This window comes from Lissotriton helveticus, chromosome 4_1 (assembly GCF_964261635.1).
Source record: "Lissotriton helveticus chromosome 4_1, aLisHel1.1, whole genome shotgun sequence".
NCBI lineage: Eukaryota > Metazoa > Chordata > Amphibia > Caudata > Salamandridae > Lissotriton > Lissotriton helveticus.
This window is the reverse complement of record NC_136063.1, coordinates 1,280,002,007-1,280,025,815: the sequence shown is the minus strand read 5'-3', so window position 1 is coordinate 1,280,025,815 and position 23,809 is coordinate 1,280,002,007. Positions and strand designations below refer to the sequence as shown.

The 23,809-nt window shown below is 43.3% G+C and overlaps 1 protein-coding gene across 1 annotated transcript in view; it reads left to right on the top strand.

The window, feature by feature from the left end:
* SYCP2L (synaptonemal complex protein 2 like) overlaps window positions 1–23,809 on the top strand; it is a 1,302,345-nt gene that overhangs the window by 821,452 nt on the left and 457,084 nt on the right. Inside the window, exons 31-32 of the mRNA XM_078685781.1 lie at window positions 1,900–2,000; window positions 21,156–21,240. Of these exons, the coding sequence (XP_078541907.1) occupies window positions 1,900–2,000; window positions 21,156–21,240 (186 nt within the window). The remainder of the gene's footprint in view (window positions 1–1,899; window positions 2,001–21,155; window positions 21,241–23,809) is intronic.

The following is a 23,809-nucleotide window of genomic DNA, read 5'->3' as shown; positions in this document are numbered from 1 at the left end:
TATAAACAGGCTTTGTCATGGAGTTCATGACAGATTGCTATATCAGGATACTCTGAGAAATCCTATGACCCTAAAGATGAAGCCATATTAACCAACCTATGATTCTATAGTTAGTGTGGCTGTGTTTGTGTCTGGTATGTTTAATGTTTGTGTGCACAGCTATTCTCAACTATGTTTTCTACAAAGAGTCTAGCTCTTCAGTCACCTTGATCTATTTGTGTCCAAGTTCAGTAGAACAATGATGGAAGGCCTGGCTGCTTCATTGTAAAACTGCAGGGGCAATGTGGTGCGCACACATACTTGCCCATCCTTAAGCACACATGCACACACATACCCCAACCCACACATTCACAAGCACAGCACATACACATACATTCATACGTATACACATGCACCCAAACAAACAATGGAGCACTTACCTATGGACCGGAGTGTAGCAAGAGGGAAAACAACAGTGGGCCGGATGGAGATGGATGTTTAGGGTAAACAACAGGAAGATGAAGATCGCACCACTCCTCTCATTGGCTATTCCTAAATCACTAATCATCCCCTTTATTTCTCCTATGGGGAGAAATAAAGGGGATGATTAGTGTACATTGAGAACCAATGGCTCTCTGGGAGGGAGGGCGTGGGAGCAGGATACAACACCCCTTGTTGCATTTGTCTGTTACCTGCAGAAGTAGAGAACGTGCTAAGACTTAGTCTTGCCATGTATGTCATTCATCATTTCCAGCCGTCTTTTTACCAAAACAGTCCCAACTGACAGGCCTCTTGTTAGCAGATGTGATTGTTACTGCCTGCTTACTTCCTAAAAATCCGTTCTGGTGAGGGATTGGAGATATATTTTTGTATTCGAGGAGAGTTTTCAGGTAGAAGTAAGCTAATTTGAGTCTTCTGCGACCTACCTCCCAGTTTTAGAAATGGCTAGCTAATGTGTAGCTGCCCCTCACTTATTCATCACATTCAGTTTTTTAATCGGTTTCAGGCATCCTTCATGTACTGAATACATTCTATGGGTAGCACCTTAGACTTGAGATGCTCATACTGGTACATCAGTGTCCTCTATTTTAGGACGCCCCTGCTCCTTTGGAACTAGGTTCCCACAGATGTTTGAATGCCTAACAAAACAAATCTTAAGATCTCTCACATTCACACACAAACAATGAAGGAGGCACATGAGCCCATCAAGCTGTCGTACCTGCTTTGGAACCGTTCTCCTTAAAGGTATTGCACACATATCATTACAGCAGTCACCCAGGTGAACTATCTCTTTAGGCCTGCCACCAGTAACCTGCACGTGCCCGTTTCTGAAGCATGTTTGCACCTCACTGATTGACAGCTTTCATCAAGATTTCCTCACACACTGGGAAGGAGCTGACGAAATTCCAAAATGTTTAATGTTCACAATATCCCCCTTCCTTCCAACACCCAAAGGAATTGCTTTCAATTCCAGTTACTCGGGCCACCTCTGCTTCTGTTAGGTATATCGCAGTAATGGTTGGGAAATCACAGATGAGTGCCGTCTAACCCCACCCTCCTATAGATGCGGCCCTTGGTGCTGGCAGGACCTGACCCATATAAAGCCATAAGCTTCCATTTATGGAGATGTGCCTTTATAAACTGATTTGCTTACACTGCTGGCCCTATAATGTTCTGACTTGGTACTAATGAGGAAGTTTAATTAATGTGGAACAGAATGATACTTGGACTGAAGCGCAAGGTTGTGTAGGTTTCTTAATTTTGCTCTACAGCAAGCTTAGACTATTCAATGTACCTGTTTTGTCACAGTTACAATGGCAAGTTAAGAAAACATACTCTTGTTGGCTTTTCTTGTGTTATTAAAATAAAGTAACATGTTTTGTGATAGTAAGCTCTTTACAGTTGTATGCTTCCACACAGTGAGGAGTATCCATTCAGGTGATCAGCAGGCATCCGATGATGACCTGATGTATGGGCCATCTTCTCCAAACGACTCGGAAACCTTTGAAGATGTTCCTAAGGTAATACGTAATACATAATAAATTTGTCCTCATCCTGTTCACTCCAGTTTTGCTTTGACTGTATCTTTAAGTTTCTACCATGGTCTCACCCTCCGAACCATGATGTTGACTTGTCTTCATCCCTTCTACTAAGCTGCTTTATGCATCTCAACTCTTCAGTGTCCCCTCTTCCTGCCTTGTACTCCACCCTGCATTCAATCTTTTTTATGGTTGCTTCCAAAGAGTGAAACTGCCACAAGCCTTGCCTCTGACTCTATCGTGCCCCTTTTGGTTTCGAGCATAAAGAAGTCAATCTCCTTCCATCTGTTCTCTAACGTTAACCTGTGATTTCCTTTAACCTTGTTTTGCACATTTTTATATCATACAATTTAGCTTCAAATGCACTTCAATAATGAAGTCAATATTATGAAAAACAACACAAAATTCACTTTGAACCAAATTGAAGAGGAAGTGATGGGCTCCTCCCTCTTAATCACAGTGAACATATTTTAAGGTTTTTTTATTATATTTTAATGTTCTTTTAATGGCTTTGGTGTGGGGGATCAGTCTAAGATATGTTTTTATTTTTTCCAATTGAGAAGTGATCTGTTATGAAACATTTGAAAGGTCATCAGTAATACCATAGTGTTTGTGTGTGGACACATTAGTACCACAAGGCAGTCCCAGGGATTTTTTGCTGAGCAACTCGTTGAATTATGTTGATAGGAGGATGTAATACTCTGGTTGAACAAGTCTCTTCTTTCCCTTCCAGGGTTCTATGGAAAATCCCTATTTGCAAGACATTCATTTGTCACCATAAATTTAATTCAGGTGTTTGCAGTGGTAATCAGTCATTTTGATGAAGTTCTAAAATGAAGAAAGTCAGTCTGACCAAAACAGGCTGAAAACCTATTTAGTTTTAAAGAAAAGTTAAAATGTAGAGATACTATTTCCACAAAAATGTCTGTGGAAAAATAAATGTTTATTTTAACAGACCGCATGATAAAGAAGTAGGAAGGGAAAAGAGGGTAGATATACAGGGGGAGAGGGGTGGAAGAGGAAATAGTAATGGAACTGTTTTTTTGAAGGATGGGGAATAAGTAGTTTGGGGAAAAATTAAGTAAATCAGGAGTTGAGTCAAGGTTTTATAAGGAAAAAGAATGTAGTGTGGGAGACGGAGTAAAGGATTTGAAAAAAGGGAGTGAAGCAGGAGTGTGGTTTAGTGTAAGAAAATGCCCATTTTGCATGGTTAGTCCCACTTTTTGCTAATTATTTTTGCTGGTATAAGGATTTGAAAACTGGGGCACTGCCGTCCAGTGCATGTGACCTGACCTCTAAACATGTGTATAATTGGCTAATTCCTGATTGGCATACTTAACTTACCGGTATATCTCTAGTATAGTGTGCCTTGTGTACCCAGGGCCCATAAGTTAAATGGTACCAGTGGACTGTCACACTTATTGTGCCACCACTAAAGTGGCAATGTCAAACAGGACTCTGGGCCTTCCACAGCAGCCTATGATAACAGGTTTAAAACTTGTATTTTTATCTGTTAAAATCACCCTTTAAACAGCCATATACCTTCCTTTTTAATATTTACAAGGCACCGCTGATCATGGCCGTATATGCCCATAGGGCAGGGTGCATGGAATTTAAAAAGTACAACATGTATATTTAAATATTTACATGTCCTGGCAGTAAAAAATCCTTCAAATTGTTTTTCACTGGAGCAAGGCTCCCTATCTTGTAGGAAAATACTGGATTACACTGTACCAAGTTATAGTGCTTATTATCCGTTTGGCAGCTCCTTAAAAAAATGATTCAAGGGCTCATTTTGATAGTAATTTAAAATACAACTTAATGGTCAACTCTGATTTTATATTACTGTTTTAGAAAGTACACTTTGGTACCCAAGGTTGATTTTTTTTTTTGGTCATTTTTTCCTTTTCATCCTGTGTCACTTTACCTTATCTTTAAAACAATATCCATTGGAGAGGGAAGGTGGACTGTTGGATGGGAATGTTCCCTGCATGGCAGTAGCACAGATGTGCTCCACTGCTCTGTCAACCCAGCTGTAGGTTATCTGGTATTTTTCTGCCTAACACACATGATAATCCTGTGTGCGTGTTGAGGTCTAGGTCTTGAATTTGAGAGACCTGGGCCTGTATTTGAGTTCTGAAGGAGTACACCATGTGCCCTGTCTCGTCGATCTTGGACTACAAAGTCCTGGAACACAATCCTAATCAGTGGGGGTTACGTACTGTTTTTCTGACTGAGACTACTACGCAAACCTTTTTTCATTTAGGTACGAGGGTGGTGCCTATAAACCTCGCTCAAGTTAAGCGCTACTGGAATACAATGCCTCGCTCCTGCACTGACATGCCCATGTGTGTATTGTATGTGCTTTTATGGTTTGTTTTTAAGCCGTATAAAGTTTATTGAATGAATGAATGTGTGCTAAATGTATGGTGACAGGTAGCCGGACTCCATGCTTATTGTGAGTGTATTCTTAGCAGGACCTTGCCAATCATCCTTTCCTAAGCAGGACCATTTTGCTGATTCTGGGTATGGGGAGGGGAGAAAGGGTTTTTCTTTTGTCGTGCAAGGGGCCTCTTTGTCCCTCCCCAAATGGCTAGTCTAGAAGGCTGATGTCAGCCAGGAGCATGGCTTGCACGCTTCATTGTACTTATGTGTTTGTTTCTCCAGTTTAGAGAATGCATCGCCTGTGCCTCTTAAAAGAGCCACTCCCTTCAGAAAATGACTGTCTCCTCTGCAGAAGGACAGAGGGGTGCTTTTAAAATAAAATTCTTAATACTGGAATGAGCATCCACTATCTGGAAACTGACTAAGAGTTGGACCCAAACTATCCCAGTTGCTTACGGCTTTAGTTTCTTCACTACACAATGAGGGAGTACGTTCTCCGCAAAGTACTTGAATAACCACTAAGATCCATGTCTGAGTCCTTTATAGCTAGACTCACAGAGGTGAGTGCGAATCAGCTGAAGTATGCATCTTGCTCTACCTGGGAGCCTGACAGGCCTGCTGAGAAAGGGGAAAGAGTGCCTGACACTACATGTAGATGACTGTCCTAGGAGAAGCCCAATCTGGTGAAATGCATTGAAGCTCTGAGAGAACCTTTTATAGTTTAAATCAGTTTTATTTTTATTTGTTCTGTTTACACATACACCAACCTATAATCACTGATTGGTAGGACTCCTTTGATGCTGTCCAAAGCTTAAAGTAAAAATTGCCATGAACCCAAACGGTCTCATCCTTCCCCCAAGCCTTTGACATCAGCTATGCACAAAGTATCTGGCACGATCTGCTTTTAGGTGTCACTTGTCTGAATCATCTCAGTTGACCTCCCACGTCTATTCCTTAGTGTGGTGTTAAGAGGTTGGAGCAGTCAGCTGGCTGTTAACCTGAGGTTGTTAGAGGTGGAGCACCATCCGGTATTTAGGACACGTGAGCTCTTTAAATTCATGAGAAAGGAGGCTATATATGGACCCCATGTTTTTTCAAAGTGGGCTTTACTTCCATCTAAGCTAGGTGAAAGTTTCTCCATACCCAGGATTTCTCCTAGTTAGGAGGCACCCCGCTCTCCCTCTGCGAACTGTAAATGCATCAGAGAGCACACTATTTACCTGGACTCGGGCAGTGGGATGTGATTATCCACTCAGTATCCAGGTCTTAAATTTCAGGCCAAATCTTATTTTGTATAGCACCTCCCATAGGAAAGGACAGTGAACCCAGTCATAAGCCGTTTTGTGTCTATAAAAGGTAAAAACACTGGTGTCCTAGTGTGGGCAGCCCTGTCAAGAATCTGCATTCTACACTTTATATTGCCACTGCACCTTCTCTTCGCTATAAAGCAGGTATGATCCGATCCGACCAATCTTTGCTTATAGGGGCCAGCATCCGTGCCAGTATGCCTGTGAAAATCTTAGAACAAATATTGTGGAGGGAGAAGGGGCCATAGGAAGCACACAGTGGATAAATATTTTTTAAAGTACATGAAATACCTATTTCAGGGTCGCTTCTTTAAATGTCAACCTCCATTTGGTTGAACATTACCTATACCCTCACTCAGTTTCTAAGTGTATGTCTAATCATTATTAATTTTGAGTTACCCAATTTGAAAGACCTGGGCCTTACTGCTCACTCTTTAAAGCTTACTAGCCTTGAAAAAGTCCACAGTGACAAAACACATGCCTGATATACTAGTTGTTGTACGTTTTTCTTTTGTAGCTGTTTTTTTATTGGTTTGAATACTGTCCCAACAAGCTTCACCCAGCCCTTTGGTTTCAATATGTTGAAATCTCTATCATATGTGACTGGTTTTCACCATCATATCAACGTCAATATTCCTGCCAATTTAAGTTGTAAAGTGTTAATATTTGAAAGCATAAACAAATTTGTATAAATAAAAATAACTTTCTTTTGAATCATCCCGTATCTACTACCTGTTTTCAAGAAAATAAGTAGATGGTGCGGACATTCCTTGTTTTTGTGGTCCAGACAAACTCTGCTTATAGGAAAGAGAAAGCAGGGCCAGAAGAAATTTGATTACATCAACTGCATTGACTCCTATTCTGGCACCACTATCTTCAAAACCAGATGCCTCATTTACGGAGTCCCCACAACCAGCTCACAACTTATCTTGCAGACAATCTCATCATCTCTAGTGGTTTTCGGCACACACTGCCAAGACCCCACTGGACAACAAACTAAGATGTGTAATAAAGAAAAAAGACAGCCTTTTCCATCGTTGCAGCCAGGATCTAGAAGAACATCCCTGTATCCATCAGGACTGTTCCAGTTTAGGAAAGAGTTGAAGACGCACCTCTTTAAAGAACACTACATTACAATGTATTAACTGTCCACAACCTAGCTTCCTCTCCTAGTACTCATTGACTTTATGCTCGTCTTTGACCATCTACAGCACTTTGTTGCATGTGACTCGAATTGTGCTAAAGAAATAGCACATACATGCAAAGCATGCCGGCACCTAACCTTGGCAGGCGTTTGCTTACAAACAAAAATAAAATGATACATAGTATCGGTGGCCATCTTGTAATGGTATTGCACATAGTCTACTATTTTTTAAAGTTTGAGCATAGCTGTCACATTTAGAACCAGTTTGTTGGCTGTCTTTGAATGCACAAAAAACAGTCTGAGATCGTAAAAAAACATTGCGCTGGGCGGTTATCTTAAAATGCTAAAGTGTATAGGATATCAGTATTGTATGGTTTGAAGGTGAAAAAATAATGCTTTGAGTCAGAAAAGTTAACTTGGAATGGTAAAACGGATTGATAAATAACTTGTTTTGAACAGAAACCTTTTCTGTTGAGTCTTGTGCAAAACGTCCTTTCGTTTTCTGTGAGGGCAACATTGGTTTTCTGGGTTAACGTGCATGTGCTAGCTCTTTCAGAAATGCTAAGAAACAGCAGTAGGCAACTGATAAACCACGACTGAGTTTTATGAACATAGGTTAATGTGCAAGTATTATTTCAGTTTTTTGAGTACTAACTTATACTTGTTCTGTGTTTCAGAGATGTTTCATTTTTCTAAGGTAAAAGGTAAAATACACACTGCCCACATTTTTCTCTTAGGATTTAAAAATCTTGCTCTAAAACACATCCAAGATCAATTGGAAGCACAATATAAACTGAAATGATTTATGTGGACAGAAACATCATCAAGTAGGACATTTCTTTAAGCCTTTGAACTAAGGATAACTTGATGGACACATTCTTTACAAGTATATATTCAGAACATGTTATCTGGGTGCAAATTCAAATTGTTTTACAATTCTACGATAAACGTAATTTAAAAGCTTTACAATTATTTTGTCGAATTTATATAGAAAATTAAAGGCCACTTCTTATTGACAAATTGAATCTTCGAGGGTGGGAGGGACAAATGGGTGCTGTTGAACAACCTGGGGCCGATATAGGGCTTTACAACGGGGGAACGTTCATAAACTCTGCACGTCAGTAGGCGGAGTCGGTCAACTCCGTCGTTGACGTCGTGGTCATCGGATTGACATTGCGGTGTCTACTTAGACGCCGCCACTGCGCGCTGATGTCAGTTCTTTCTTTATCCGCACTAGCCTTGCGCACATCCGGAGATTACCCTTTAGTCATTTTTTTACTACGTTTTTTCTCGAGTTTTGTCGGATTCTTTTTTGAGTCTTCTGACTCCTGTTGTACGAGGGAAGTCCAGACTGGGTTTAAGCTGTGCGAGGCCCTCAACCACCTTATGTCTGTTACGGACCCCCAACTCGTGTGCCTTTGGTGCATGGAGTGCGACCATGACCCGAAGTCGTGCTCCGCCTGCCGGACCATGAATCGGAAGTCTTTGCGGGAGCAGTCCCGAAAGTTGGTGGAGGCCCAGCAGTCGTCCGAGGTCACAGTCTAAAGGAAGGTCTCGGGCCCAGTCGCAGAGCCCCCACCATCATTCATCATCCAAGTCTTTGAGGTCTTTGGGTAAGTCTAAGCACAAGAAGAAGGCAAAGAAGCAGCGGTATTCTGATTAAGTTGAACTGCTGTTTACTAGTGCCTGCTGAGGGATCTCTATCCCTACTTGCCAACTGTATCCTGTTTCTGCTGCCAGAGCTGACGCTCGTTTTACACTTTGCCCCGTGGTGCGCCTCCCCTTGACTCGCTGGTGTGAGCGTGAGCTGCAATCCGCACGCTCTGCCCATCGCTCCCAGCTGGAGTCAGTAGGGTCGAGGCGAGGGAGGAAAAACTACAGTGCGCCAAGCCCGGGGGACTGCGAGGACCAGAAATCCCAGCTGGGGTCAGCTGGTTCCTCTTCCCCCAGGCGACACGCCCACTGACACGCCCACTGACGAGGCAGGACAAAGCTTCGTGACACCCGCTTCGCGGGCGCCACTCACCGGTATTCTGATTAAGTTGAACTGCTGTTTACTAGTGCCTGCCGAGGGATCTCTATCCCTACTTGCCAACTGTATCCTGTTTCTGCTGCCAGATCTGACGCTCGTTTTACACTTTGCCCCGTGGTGCGCCTCCCCTTGACTCGCTGGTGTGAGCGTGAGCTGCAATCCGCACGCTCTGCCCATCGCTCCCAGCTGGAGTCAGTAGGGTCGAGGCGAGGGAAGAAAAACTACAGTGCGCCAAGCCCGGGGGACTGCGAGGACCAGAAATCCCAGCTGGGGCCAGCTGGTTCCCCTTCCCCCAGGCGACACGCCCACTGACACGCCCACTGACGAGGCAGGACAAAGCTTCGTGACACCCGCTTCGCGGGCGCCACTCACCGGTATTCTGATTAAGTTGAACTGCTGTTTACTAGTGCCTGCCGAGGGATCTCTATCCCTACTTGCCAACTGTATCCTGTTTCTGCTGCCAGAGCTGACGCTCGTTTTACACTTTGCCCCGTGGTGCGCCTCCCCTTGACTCGCTGGTGTGAGCGTGAGCTGCAATCCGCACGCTCTGCCCATCGCTCCCAGCTGGAGTCAGTAGGGTCGAGGCGAGGGAGGAAAAACTACAGTGCACCAAGCCCGGGGGACTGCGAGGACCAGAAATCCCAGCTGGGGTCAGCTGGTTCCTCTTCCCCCAGGCGACACGCCCACTGACACGCCCACTGACGAAACATAGAAAAAATCAAATCGCTTCCCGCGTAGCGGGACGCGCGCGGGACTAAGCGCGGGGCCAAGCCCGGGCAAAAGGCGGGCCGTCTGTGGCCGTCCGGGGACGACCGAGGACGGAACGGGCCACCCCACTTACGTTTAGCCATTGAGGATCAGCCAAAGCCATACTTTGAAACTAACTTGAAATTATATCTCAAGTTTTACGGATCAAATCCTTATCGCAGACCCTGAAACAAAGATACTACTGTTACACAAAATCTACTGAGATTAATATAACAAAAAGTAGATCTCCGATCCCAATTATGAGGGCTGTAAAAAAACTTTGCTCACGAACAATCTATATGAGGCGCATGGGGACTGATGCAGCTGTCAGAAAGTCTGCAGATAAATCACTGAAACCTGGACAAATATCAAGTACTCCAGCTATAAACACATATTTCTCTACCCTCTCCAAGAATAAAACCCTACCCTCATTTTCAACTGAAGACCAAAATAAGCTGGAACTTTCTACAAACAAGGAAGATTACGAATCGTTACCTTTTTTCGACCAGAATATTGACAAACAAGGACAGACAATAACTGAAGGTAATTTGGCAAATATCTCCCTCACCGGGGATCGTCAAAAATCAACCCTAGATACGGCACAAATAACACCTATAACACCAATAAGAAATCAGGATAATGATTTATCTTTTGACGTGTCTATAAGTGACAATACGAAGATAGAACAAGAAAAATCAGAAATATTACTGAGCCAAATACATCCTCTAACCAGTTCACCAGAAAAATCCCCTATCCTATACCCTAATCAGGCCAACTTTACTGACCCAATTTTTTCACATTTAAATTTTGGAAATACTACTTCTCCTCTCTCAAAAGCGCTTTTTACGCTGCAGGAAATCTTGGAATCAGTACTTACTCATCTTGGTCAAATTCTAGCTAATTCTGACGATACCTTAGACGTACAAATAGGAATATTGAAATTCCTGGTTGAAGAAAAAAAGAAAACATATCAAAATAAAGATACATCAAAAAAACTTGATTTAGTCGAAACATTACAAACTGAAGATCTCCAAAAAAATGGAAATACGACTCCAAAACCACAAGAAGCAAGTACGCAAACGAATAACATAGCAAAAATTGAGACTAAAACTAAGGAATTAAGAAAGAAGAATAAACCTCTCATTACTTATTCTCTTAAAAAACTGTTTAAAGAAGAATCGGAAAACATCTCCGGAAATAATAATAAGCATTTTCCTATCTTTTCGTACAAAGTATCTGACAACAACCAAGATCAGGGTATAGGGGACAACAAAGCAGAGTCATCGGGAGTTACTGCTGAAAAGAAGCGTAGTCAACAAGATATGTCTGAAAAAAGTAATGATAGGGAAAATGCTAGGGAAAAGAAGAAGAGAAAACCACTAAGGAGAATACAGAGAAAAAAAGGGAATAAACTGAAATTTCAAAAATCCACTCCCATAATCTCGGTGAATTCTCCGGAAATTCAAAAAATTCCGTTGGTAACACGTTTGAACCCAAAAGCTGAAGAATTCTGTCCACTGGTAGAAAATAGAACAACTGTACGAAATACCAAGGATAACGAAGAAGCCAATGACATCATCTCTCAACCATGGGAAGGAACTCCATCTAAGTACATAATTATTGAAGAATTATTTCCTACTGACAAGATGCCATTGAATCGTGGTAGAATACTTAACCTTTTACAAGAAATACCATCCCTGATCTCTCTGACAAGCAAAGAAATCGATCTAGTTCTCTTTCCAAAAAAAGAAAATAATAAACTAGCACAGGTATCCTTTTCTTCGCCAGTTCTGCCTGGAATAATACTCGGAGAGAAGGAAATTCTCCATAAAAATGGCTATGATGTAATTTCCGTAGTTGATCCCATAATCAATAACTTAAACAAAGGCATCCTAGGACAAACTAATCGAAGAAACGAAAATATCAGTACACTATGGGGAGAATCAGTATCAAATTTCACAAGAAAAGACTCACTAAAAATACAAGTAAAGCAAGGTGAGAGGTCAGTATGGTCCCGGGACTCATGCCCTAGTAATAATGAGAACTCAATAAAATCTTGGGCATGGTTATCAGAAACCTTAAATAGTAAAAAAAACTGTTAAACCTCAACAATATCAAGTTTAGCAAAGGTCTGACGCTACTGTCCTGGAATTTGGCTGGGAAGACTGACAAAAAAATGAAGTATGCAACTAAAATCTTCCCAGATATTATTGGTTTACAGGAAACGTGGTTCATTAATCCCTTTAAACAAAAAGGATACTATGTATATGAAACCTTGGCAAAAAGATCTAGAAGGGGGCATGCCAAGGGTGGTCTTGCAATTTTACTAAAAGAAGATCATTCTTGGTTGCAGGAAGTAATCAATACAAATACAGATAACTTACAATGTCTAAAGGTATCTCTTAAAACTCAAATATCAGCCACATTTGAAAAAATATTGTTATTTAACATCTATGCACCTCCCAGTAACAGCTGTGATCTGTTGTTCGAACGCATAATGGAGACCATCTCTCACATCATTGAAGACCAACTTAACTTGCCATATATTATAATGGGAGACATGAATGCAAAAATGTCAAACTGTGAAATAAAGAAATGGGCTCTTCTCTTTAAAGAGGAATCTTTGGAAACATCACTCCCTGTATTCCCAAAAGGAATGAAATCAGACAGGAGAGGTCGCGCACTATTATCATTTCTCCCCAGTATTAATGGGACAATTTTAAATGGTAACATTCATGGTGATAAACCAGCATCGTATACGAGGCAGGGTAACGGATCTCCCTCTATCCTTGATTACCTCATATGTGGGATTGGAGAAAAAGATCAAATGAGTCAACTTTCGATCACATTCAATGAGGAAAGTGACCATGCTCTCTTATGTCTATCAACTGAATGGATTGCACAGTCCACTTTCCAGTACCAGCCGATATTTCATAAAACCAAACTGGAAGTAAACTCAATGAGGGGCCGAATATATTGGGGGACAGAAAATTTGGACCATTTGAGACTACTAATCTCCCAAACTAATCTGTTGACTACCACGTACTCAGCCGATCTTATAAAGAATTTTGACTGCATATTAAATAAGCTCAAATATGCATTACAAAGTAAGTTAGAACATACCAAATCAGCAAAAAGCAGACGAAGTAATAAGTATAAAAATTCTAATAAACCAGTCGTAAAACAAATTAATAGGTTGATACGTGCCCAGTATCTGAATTTCTCATCTACAAATAAAAAGGTAATCAACAGATTAAAGAACCAAATACGACGAGAAAAAACTAAACAGAAAAAACTGAAGCAGGACACTAATTGGATTGAAATCCAACAAGCAGCTAAACAAAACAACCAGCGCAAATATTGGGCCCTGATTGCAATAATGACTGGATCCAAGAAAAAGTTGGAAGCAACTCCTGTTACAGAAGATGACTGGGGAATTTACCTTCGAGAGCTATATAGACCGAACAAGTCTATGAATAATGGTGAGGCTGAAGTACAAATTTTGGGAAAGAATGACATAAAAATCAACAAAACGTCGGCAGTGTCTGTCTCTATGATCATTAGAAGGGCAAGAAGCACGGGTGCGTCGGGCCCCGATCAGATACCTATCAAGGCCTATCAAATCGACCATAGAGAGTGGGGACGGTTGCTTTCGCCGCTATTTAACTATATAATCGATAGTGGCAAAATGCCAAACTCCTGGAAGGGGAGTATAATTATCCCGATTTACAAAAAAGGAAAAAGAAGCATACCGGGAAATTATAGGCAAATTGCCCTCATGGACGCTGCCGGGAAGATCTTTGCGGCAGAAATATTGGATAGGCTGAAAACTTGGGCATTTTCCCTGGGCTTAATTCCTAAGTTTCAGTCTGGATTTCGTCCAAACCACGCAGTGACCGACAATGTAGCGATCTTCCAAACCATTTTAGATAAGTATGTATCAGGGAAAAAGCAATCCATCTATGCAGCGTTCATAGACTACTCGACCGCCTTCGATCGAGTAGATAGACCGACCCTGTGGTCAAAATTAAGAAGAATGGGCATATCGGAACAGCTATTGCTTTTAATAGTGAATCTACACAGTGACACCTGGTGCCGTGTCCAAATGGGGAGAGATAAGGGTCTATCAAAGGTAATTCGTACATCAAATGGCTTAAAACAAGGGTGCCTTTTGGCTCCAATTTTATTTTCTTTGTATTTAAGTGATTTACCATCCCAATTACAACAAGGGCTAAGTACTCCGCCAAAGATAGCCAATGAGTATATTCACTCCCTGCTGTACGCGGACGACATTGTCTTGTTCGACCTAACACCTTTTGGACTTCAAAATCTCCTAGCCATTTTACATCAGTACTCTAGGAAAAAAATTTTAATCCCAAATATAAATAAGACCAAAGTGGTTGCCTTCGCAAAACAGAAGAAAAGGGTGAGATACGAATGGAAGTTGGGAGGGGAGAAACTAGAGCAGGTAAAGGAATACACTTACCTGGGCAGAATCTTCTCACAAAATGCGAGTAACAACAGTCAAATTAATCACTTAAAAAGGAAAAGTGACCTACATGCTGGGGCTTTGTCTCGCCTATATTCTGCTACTGGACATAGGCATTTCTCTGCACTAATACAAGTTTACCGAGCCAAGATTCCACCGGTCATGTCTTATGCTTCGGAATACATCCCTATTAATCAATGGACCTATATGAACTTAACTGAAGGTAAAATACTAAAAAATGTACTGAAAATCTCTACATCTACCCCAGTACAGGCGTTGAGACTGGAATGTAACATCACGAGTGCCTATGCTACAGCTGTAGCTAGTATCATAAGGTGGGCCTATAACCTTCTCCACTCTAAAGAAGGCACTCTACGAAGTTTACTAAAAGTTGAGACATTTAACATCGGTTCTACCAATCTCACTTTTTCAAATAACATGCGAGAGGCTTTGCTGCTTGCAAAAGTTAGTGTGGAAATTTTGTCTATGTGGTCTCCAGCCCAACTCAAACTATTCTTAAAAAACTTCACCCCTAGACTGAGTTATGATATTGACCACTTACATTGTGTTAGTTTATCCTTGTGTAAGACCTATGTAGACTCCCATGAATACAAGCAATATCAGCCTTATCTAGATTATACTCTTATACACGGTGCAAGGCGCGCAATTATGATGCTGCGCCTGGGAATACTTCCTGTATTAACTTTTACCTCTTCCTGGAGATCAGACAAGACAGCTCTATGTACCTTTTGTCAAGGGGGCAATCAGAATTTGGAACATCTTCTTTTTATATGTCCTAACACAGAAATAGTGAAGGCAAGGTTAATATGTCTTATGCCTATTTATCGGTCTTGTAGGATCGTAAACTCAAAGGACTTTTTATTAATTTGCAAAAATCCCCCAAATGAATGTTTGTTATAGAATTTTTAAGTTTCTGAAAATTTCACTGAAAATGTATTAAATGAGAATGTATAAAGCATATATTTTATTTTGTGGTCCTCAAAAGAGTACCGTTACAAATAAACTTTTTTTTGACTTTTGACTTGCAAAGAAGCAGCGTCTCTCTCCACCTTCTCCCCATTAGTCGGCCAGCGCGACGCATAATTGGAGCTTCGTCGCTCTTCAGCTCTGTCTTCGGAGCTTGTTCCAGGGATGGCTCGGAGCTTCCCTCATTTTCCCGGTGCCCGAGTGTCTCCTTTCCAGCTTTTTATGAAGAGCTTCACAGCATCTTTGGGCACCCCGACTCTGCTGGGGTGCCTTCTTTCCCCGCAGACACGGTTGGGGTCCCTGGGATTGCGATGCCGGCGGCTTCGGCACCAGTGGGCCCCCAAAGATTCAGGCCTGGATCCGGTGTGATGCCGGTCATCATGCCCCCGGCTGGCGTCAACCCCAACCTTACCCCTGGCTTGGACCCGGCGCCGGACCGACATCAGTCAATGTCAAAACTGTTCATCCCTGGTGTTCCTTTTAGGCCTGATTTGCGACCAGAGGTGGGTCAGGAGGACTGGGAGGGGTATGTGGACCCTTTAGCTGACTAAAATAAGATGGACTGACGAGAGGACCTGGGTGACAGGCAGTGGTCTGGATACCTTCCCAGACCTTGGCATGCTTTCTCCTGTACCGTGGTTACGGAGGAGGGAGTGTCATATGCAGTGGTGTTGCGTAGGGCAGCTAAGGCCTTGGGCCTGGAGCTTCTACAGTGGCAGTCGGGACTAACCTCCTTAAAGAGGTGCTTCAAACGGCGGCAGCTTATGAACCCCTTCCGCCTTTCAATGCAGCCCTCATGGATGTACTTCTGGGTACATGGTCCAAGCCCAGCACAGGGGCTCCTGTGGACAGGATGGTTGCCCGACGCCACCACCCGGCCCGAGCAACCCACTTTTCCTCTCACAACAACCTACTCCGAGAGCTTGGTGGTCCAAGCCTCGTCCTCTAAGGGCGCTCCCCCAAATAGGGAACCCAAGAAGCTGGACCATCCTTGGAAGATGTTTTCTTCCGCCAGCTTAGCGCTGCGGCCTGTGAATACCGCATGCCTCTTGGGCCATTATACGCATACAGTGTGGGATACAGTTGTGCAACTGCTGCCACAGTGCCCGTAGGAGGCCCGGGCCATTCTCACCCATACAGTGGCAGGGGGTAGAGACTCAACCAAATTCAAAATCAGATGTGGGCTGGATACCGCTGACTCACTGGGCAGAACGGTTCCCACCTCAGTAGCCCTGAGGTGCTACTTTTGGCTGAGGCAGTCTTTTTTTTTTTCTGGGGATGTCTAATCCATCTTCCTGGACATGCCCTTTGATTACCGTCGCCTTTTCGGATAAGACAGACTCGGTGTTCGAGCGCTTGAAGGATTCTAGGCCTACGGCCAGATCCTTGGGCCTCAAGGTGACCTCTCCCCCCACGCAGTCTGTTTTTCGCCCAATTACTAGCTATAGAATGGGTGCCCTACCACGTTCGGCTCAGTCTAGCCACCGGTTCACGCAAGCTGCCCAGCCTGGGTGTGGCTACAGATGTGGGGCCCAGCGACCTCGGGGGTCTGGGGGCCACCGGGCAGGCCAGTCCACCCATAACCATTCTACAGCAGTCTCCAAATCCTCCTAGTCCAACCTTTCAGGGCCACCAGTTGGCAGCAGGATTCGCCATCACCTCCCCCACAGGCACACCATCACATCGGACAGGTGGGTTTTACAGATAGTCTGAAGGGGCTACCCCCTGCCCTTTGAGACTCCCTCCCCTTTGAGACTATCCTCCTTCCATGCCACTATCCTTCCATTGAATGTCGGAGGATCACTTGGCTCTTCTCCGCCAGGAAGTTGCAGCTCTCTTTGCCAAGGGAGCTATTGAAAGGGTTCCTGTGCCAGAAATAGGTTGTGGTTGCTACTCCCACTACTTTCTGGTACCCAAGAAGGACAAAGGCCTGCGTCCTATCTTAGACCTCAGGCCCTCAAGTGCTTTCTTCTGGAAGGAGAAGTTTAATATGCTCATGTTGGCTCAGTTTCTGTCTGCTCTCGACCCCGGAGACTGGATGGTAGTGTAGTACTTGCACGATACATATTTCCAACCCCCGCCCTGCCAGCCCACAGGCATTACCTACGGTTCACAGTAGGCCACAAGCATTTTCAATTCACCATTCTCACCTTTAGTCTTTCCCTCGCCCTCGGGTATTCACAAAAGCGATGACGGGGGTCGCAGCTCATTTACACAGATCAGGGGTTCCAGTCTTCCCCTATCTCGATGACTGGCTGTTGAATGTGAGCTCGCCCCAGGCAGTCGTCTCCCACCTCCAGACTATGGCAAACCACTTGCATTCTCCGGGGTTCACCATCAATGTGCTGAAGTCACACCTGACTCCCTCTCAGAATCTCCTTTTCATTAGAACAGCACTGGACACGGCTCCGTTCCAGGCTTATCCTCCCGAACAGTGAGTCTGGAATATTTGGGCTATGATGCCCATGTTTCAGCCTCTATCGGTGAGAATGACCTTGAGACTGCTGGGCCTCATGGCCTCCTGCATTCTGCCTTTGGACCTGGCTGAAACATCAGGGCATGTCCCTGGTGGTTCAACACCTGGCAGGTTCTCTGAAAGCCAGGGCAGACAATCTCAGCCATCCGTGTAAGATTAGGCTGTGTGGTTTTAGGTTTAAAACTATAATAACTAATAAAACCCCCTGAAAGAGAAATAGCCCTCACCAGTGTAAACATATAAACACTGAAAAAACACCTGCACAACCACAAACTAAATGCCATTCACAGAAAGGAAAAAGAGAGTGAAAGAGTCATTTTTTTCTTCCTGAAGGGGCATATACAATGTAACTTTGTTATACAAGCTAACAGCAAGAAAGACTGGGCTAACATTATTCTACTTGAGTTTTGATGTTTAGGGATGCCACTACAATGTTGTTTCTTCTTTCTTTTGCTTTTTTCAGTTTTGTGGTCTTTGGTCTAAAGATGCACGGTTTAGAAGCATGTTTTAGGTCTCATTTAATTATTTTATAAACTGTAGAGCATCAGGAAATATCAAAATCATATTTGATATTTTGGCTGTGTTTGATTCTTTCACTGATAGGTAAAATGGCTGGTTTCATAAGAATCTTTCCTAATATGTGTCATCACATTTACCCACAGAGAATGGGTAAACGCCCTTAATACATCAGCCCACAGTTGTTTCTAGTGGGTCAATATTGAAAGTAGGTGAATTGCCAACACCTCAAGCTTTAAACATTCAATGCAAGGTTTAGTGACAAGTATGTATTAAGAGCGCTATCACCAAGCATCTGGGATAGTGGTGAAAACATGACACCAGACTTTTGGAAAACATGGAACGCAGTGTCACTTGGAATGCTCTGCAAAAAAGGTTCTTTCCAAGTTCAACAAAATTGGAGTGATATTGTTTGTATTTGCAGTGATTCAGCTACGTATATGAAAAAATTGTGTGATGACCTGTCAAAATTGATACCCGAGCTGAAGTGATTCCCTGTAGGAGATCCTTGCCACTTGTTAGATGGTATGCTGAAAGCATCTTTACAATCTTCAGAGTTAATGAGGGATGTTATTGACTTTTTAGTCCATTCTGGTACTCCTTGAGAGTAGGCTGGGCGACACCTTTAGTGACTTTGGCACTGCAACAAGTTCCATGTTAGATTGCTTGCCACTTGGTAAGCAAATCAATGTTGAAGAGCAATTCAGGAATGTTTATTCTACAATGTATGAGAAATGGCTTGCAATGATGCATAGAAATGTCCCTTCACCACAAATGGCATTTGAAGTCAATGAAATCTCACTGTGGTACTATGTACAAGTTCCAGATCCCTTCAGTAAAGGGGAATTTCCTCAGTAGTTTCAAAAGTGCTGCTTCATTTTTGACCACTTCAATAACTCTGCGGGCAAAAGCGCCCAGCTCAATGAGAATGTTGCAGAACCTCCACTGAGAATCGCAATGTTCAAGTACACCAGTATTGGCATGGAGAGCTATGCCAGTGGCCAGAATAGCAAATTGTGTACTGGCTGTTTTGGTGTTGCCTGCCTCAAGTGCCAATGTTGAGAGGGACTTTTCACAGATAAAAGAGCGAGCGTGCTTGACCAAAGACTCACTGAAGAAGTATTGTATGGTGTACTACGATAAGTTTAATTTGCAAAAATCTATTTGGACCTCATATACACTATACATACACTGTCTATATACCATGTTCTAACAGTGCAGAAAGCAAGCAATAATAAAAGCAAAACGTTCCATAAACACAGGAAAAAAACTTTCTTTTGTTTTTAGTGGCTCGAAAATGTGTAATCACTGATAACTGTTTTTTAAGGTATTGAAATCACTGAAAAAACCCCACCAGAATTTACCAAAAATAGAAACTGAAAACAGGAAAGCCTATGTATGATGGATCATGAATGGCGTCTTCATTCTGAAGTGGTGCAAGGTCTCCTTCAGCAAAGGCTGTGGTTCTGCCCCTCTTTCGGAGGTACTCCTTTCTTTAGCCCAGCATGGCTCTGCCCTGGGCACACTTAAAGGCTATGTTTTGGCCATAACTGCCCTTCTTTACCTTCCTGATCAGCCTTCTCTTTTCAAGTCCTCTATTGAAAATAGATTTCTAAAGCGCACTACTCATCTCTTTCCACCTTCTCCTTTCATAATGCCCCAGTGGGACTTGAATCTTGTCTTGACGTACCTTATTGGTGCTCCCTTCGAGCCGCTTCATAACTGCCCTATCAGACTCCTTACTCTGAAGACTACCTTCCTTGTCGCTATCACTTCTGCTCGCAGAGTGAGTGAGCTTCAAGCTCTGTCCTCAAAACCTCCTTTTGTTGCTGTTCATTCGGACAAAATGGTCCATCGCACAAGGCCCTCTTTGCTTCCAAAAGTGGTTACCTCTTTCATATGGAACAGACCATCACTTTGCCCACCTTCTTCCCACTTCCACACCCGTCCAAGGAGGAGGAGAGACTCCACCGTCAGGACCCAAAACATGCAAGGTCTTTCTATCTAGACCACACAAAAGATTTCCGGGTGGACTATCAACTCTTTGTTGGCTATGTGGGTGCCAAGAAAGGTTGGGCCGTGCAAAAACGCACCATCTCTTGATGGGTTGTCTTGTGCATTAAAATCTGCCATTACCTTGCGAGAAAAGATGCACCAGTGGGACTGCGTGCGTACTCCACCAGGGCTACGGCAGCTATTACTGCCTTGGGACATGGAGTCCCATTCATTGACATCTGTCAAGCGGCCACGTGGTCATCCCTGCACCTGTCACCAAACATTATTTCCTAGATAGCCATCTCCGGAGAGACAGCTACTTTGGCTGTTCGGGTCTCCCAGATTTTCTGGTGTGAACCTAGTTTGCAGACCCACCTCTGGGGTTGGCATTGCTGGGGTATCTATTCTAAGGTATGTAATCTATAATTAACAGTCTCTTTCAGATGAACAAGTTACTTACCTTTAGTAACGATGTATCTGTAAGAGACATATGTTAGTTACATATTCCTTACCCCCCCACCCATCCTTCCTGTTCTGCGAACTGACTTCTAGGGATAGGGACTTCCTTCCAGGGCCCTAGTTATGTGCACCAGTGGTCAGTTTCTTGCATGGCTCTGCGCTTCTGGCGTGGAAAGTTGTGTCAGAGCTGATGTCAGCGCACAAGGGCGGCATCTAAGTGGACACCACAATGTCATTCCAGCGACCACGACACCAATGACGGACAGGGAATCAACCGACGCCACCTACCGACACGCTGGGGTACTGCTAAGAAAAAATTCTACAGATCCAGTCTGATACCTGGGGGTAATTCCAAGGTAAGGAATCTATAACTAACATATGTCTCTTACAGATACATCATTACCAAAGGTAAGTAACTTGTTCTACACAGTTGCTATGGGATTTTGTAGTAGCCAGAATGGTTTGGTTTTGTATTTTGATGGTTTGTCCTGGAATAGTTAATTTACATCAAAATAAATAGGATATTTTTCTGTATCAGTCATTGTTGCACCCATTTGTATGATGGACACATAATATTAATTTCATTTTTTTTCTTGGAAGAAGCAGTCGTTTAAAACATCGCCTCTTCATGAAAGTGGATTTGTAAGTCAAGACAAAGTTAACGAATCCAATCAAGAGCTTCCAGGTATGTAAAGCGTGAAGAAAATTAAATACTTGCAAATTAAGTAAGTACGTTGTATGACATCCTATAGATTGCTTTGCGCACTTTTTTTATACATGTTTGTATTTAAGATTCACCCCAAATGTTTGTGCATTATAAATAGAGGTTCTCAATGCCTCATTTCGTAACATCATCTCGCTCTCTCTGGCATGCCTGTTTACCCCACAGAGCCTTCTGGTCGTGTTACCTTCTACTATTGATCCATATCTGTTTTCTATGTTTACCCATTTGAAGCTGCCACAAGACCTCTTGGCTACTGCGAGCTAACTCAGTGGCTCTACCAGAGCTCTCATCTGTAACCCTGGCACTATTTCTGGCACTGGGTTCCATAACACCAACCCTGGAGTCTTCTCCTTGTGCTCTTCTTAGACATCCCAGCTGTTCTCAGAAAGGTGAAGTCAGGTCATGCTTTGAGAATGATCCTCAATGCCAGTCTCTCGCACATACTCTAAGGTTTCCCAGTTTGGAGGCTCTATTCTCTTGACATTCTGTCACCATCCCGATCACCACCATGGTTCATCGCACTGAGGTTAATGATAGTGAGGCGAACAATCGACTCTCCTCACACTGCACGGATGAAGGCCTTTATATTGCTCTGAAGAATCATCCCACATTACTGGTCACTTCTTCAAAATTGAATTGCAGTGTCCTGGCTCACCCATTCAGAAAGTTGCCAAATTTAGACTGACTGAAAAAGGAAGTTTGAGCACTTCAGCAACGTGTCCAGAGCTAAATTGTACACTGAAACATTTCTTGCTCCTCTGAGGCTGTGCTTCCTTTTGAAGAGCCCACCAATGGAAGTGGTACTCACAGTTTGGAACACATGATCTTTAGCACCTGACGTGAACAGCCAAGTTGCTGAGTGTCTCACAGGCCATTGCTTTGAGACCCCCAGCTTCCTCTCAGTCCACCCTGGAACTCTCTTTTCCTTTCCATCCACCCTTTCTGGTTGTGTCCAAGTGCATTGATGCCAGGGGGAAAAAGGTCTTATCCTCTGGGAGCTTGTCACCATACTTCTCTAATTCTGCTTGTGTGTTCGAACACTACTCCCATGCCGCATGTGCAATGCCACATCTGGTGACAAACTACCTTCCCGAACATTTTGTGAGTGGTTAAATATGGTCATAATGCGGCCAATCAATCATAGAGGGCCCTGGTTGGATACAGCAGACTTCATAGTCAGGTCCCTAGCCACAGGCATCTGTATTAAGCAGCGCACCTAGAAGCTTTGTCCCCTTTTCCAGTGGCCACCAATGAATCCTATTGATGTGCTGTTTCAAAGAAGACCTTTTAGTGATATTGTGTATTCACTTTAATCTTAGCCAAACCATGATGCGCTCATACTTACCTGATCTTGACTTGCTTATGCCTAAATTTCATCATCATTTCTGGGTGCTCTGTGGGTAGACTGCCCTGCCAGCCATTTCAGGAACTGGTCTCTTATTCAAGTTCTGCTGGCCTTGGAGTGAGATGATTAGACAGTGTCACTAAACTTACTGTGCGTATATTAAAGTTTCACTCCTGCAGTCTCAAAGGAGTTATCTGTGGTTTGTAGCGAGATAAGCTCACTATCCATTTTGGTTCTTCTCTTCAACTTCTCTGGGCTCGATGAAGGTCATGTCAGTGGTGTGGCATGTCTACATAGGTGGGTATACAAGTATTCATGTGCCTCAGAGGCTGACTGATTAAAGCAGGCTCATCCCAGCTGCTCTTAAATTATCTTCAGAGTACAATTTTTATGCTCTAGTGGTTTTCTGTCAACTCCCTCAAGTCCAATTAGCGTTTGCCTTTCATTTGTGGTGTTCTGGGTGCAATTGCTTTAAGGGCCTTTCTTCCTATATACCGTGTCCAAGACATTCAAGTTGAAATCTCATTGTTACTGCTAGGAACATTCCTTCCAGCACTGATGGTTCTGTGGTGGCTGGGCCCCTGATCTCTTGTATTCGTCTACTCTGGCATTCACGATGGCCCTTGAGGGACTTAAGTGATTCTGCTACTTTCAGTAGCTTCATTACTAGGGGACACCTTTTGGACAGTATTCAGATCTCTCTGGAGGTATCCCAGTATCTGCAGTGGAGGATGCTGCAGGACCATTTGACCTGTGGAAACCACTTCTTCCCTTCACTTGTGGTTGTCAGTGTGTGATTATTCCTACCTCAGGTGGGGCTGTTGGTCACCTGTACTGCAAGGAGATTACAATAATTGGTTACCCAGAACAAAAGTTCTATGTAAACCTGTTTGAATTGCTAGCAATTTTGTTGGCAATTAAAGCTTTCATGCCATCACAGTTGCTATGTGAAATGCCAGCCAGCAGAGCTCCATGGGCTCAAGTCCACTGTCTGGAAGCACTGAGGTTGAGGTGCTGAGTCATGAATGATATGTTTGTGGGGGATGGCATCTCCCTTCGATAGTGGGTTAATCGATCTTCACCCAGCAAGGGGGCCTCACGTAGACCTGTTAACCTTGTAGCACAATTATCAGTATCCTTTTTGATTGCAAGGTGCCCTAATTGGCATGTTCCACATGAAGTGAG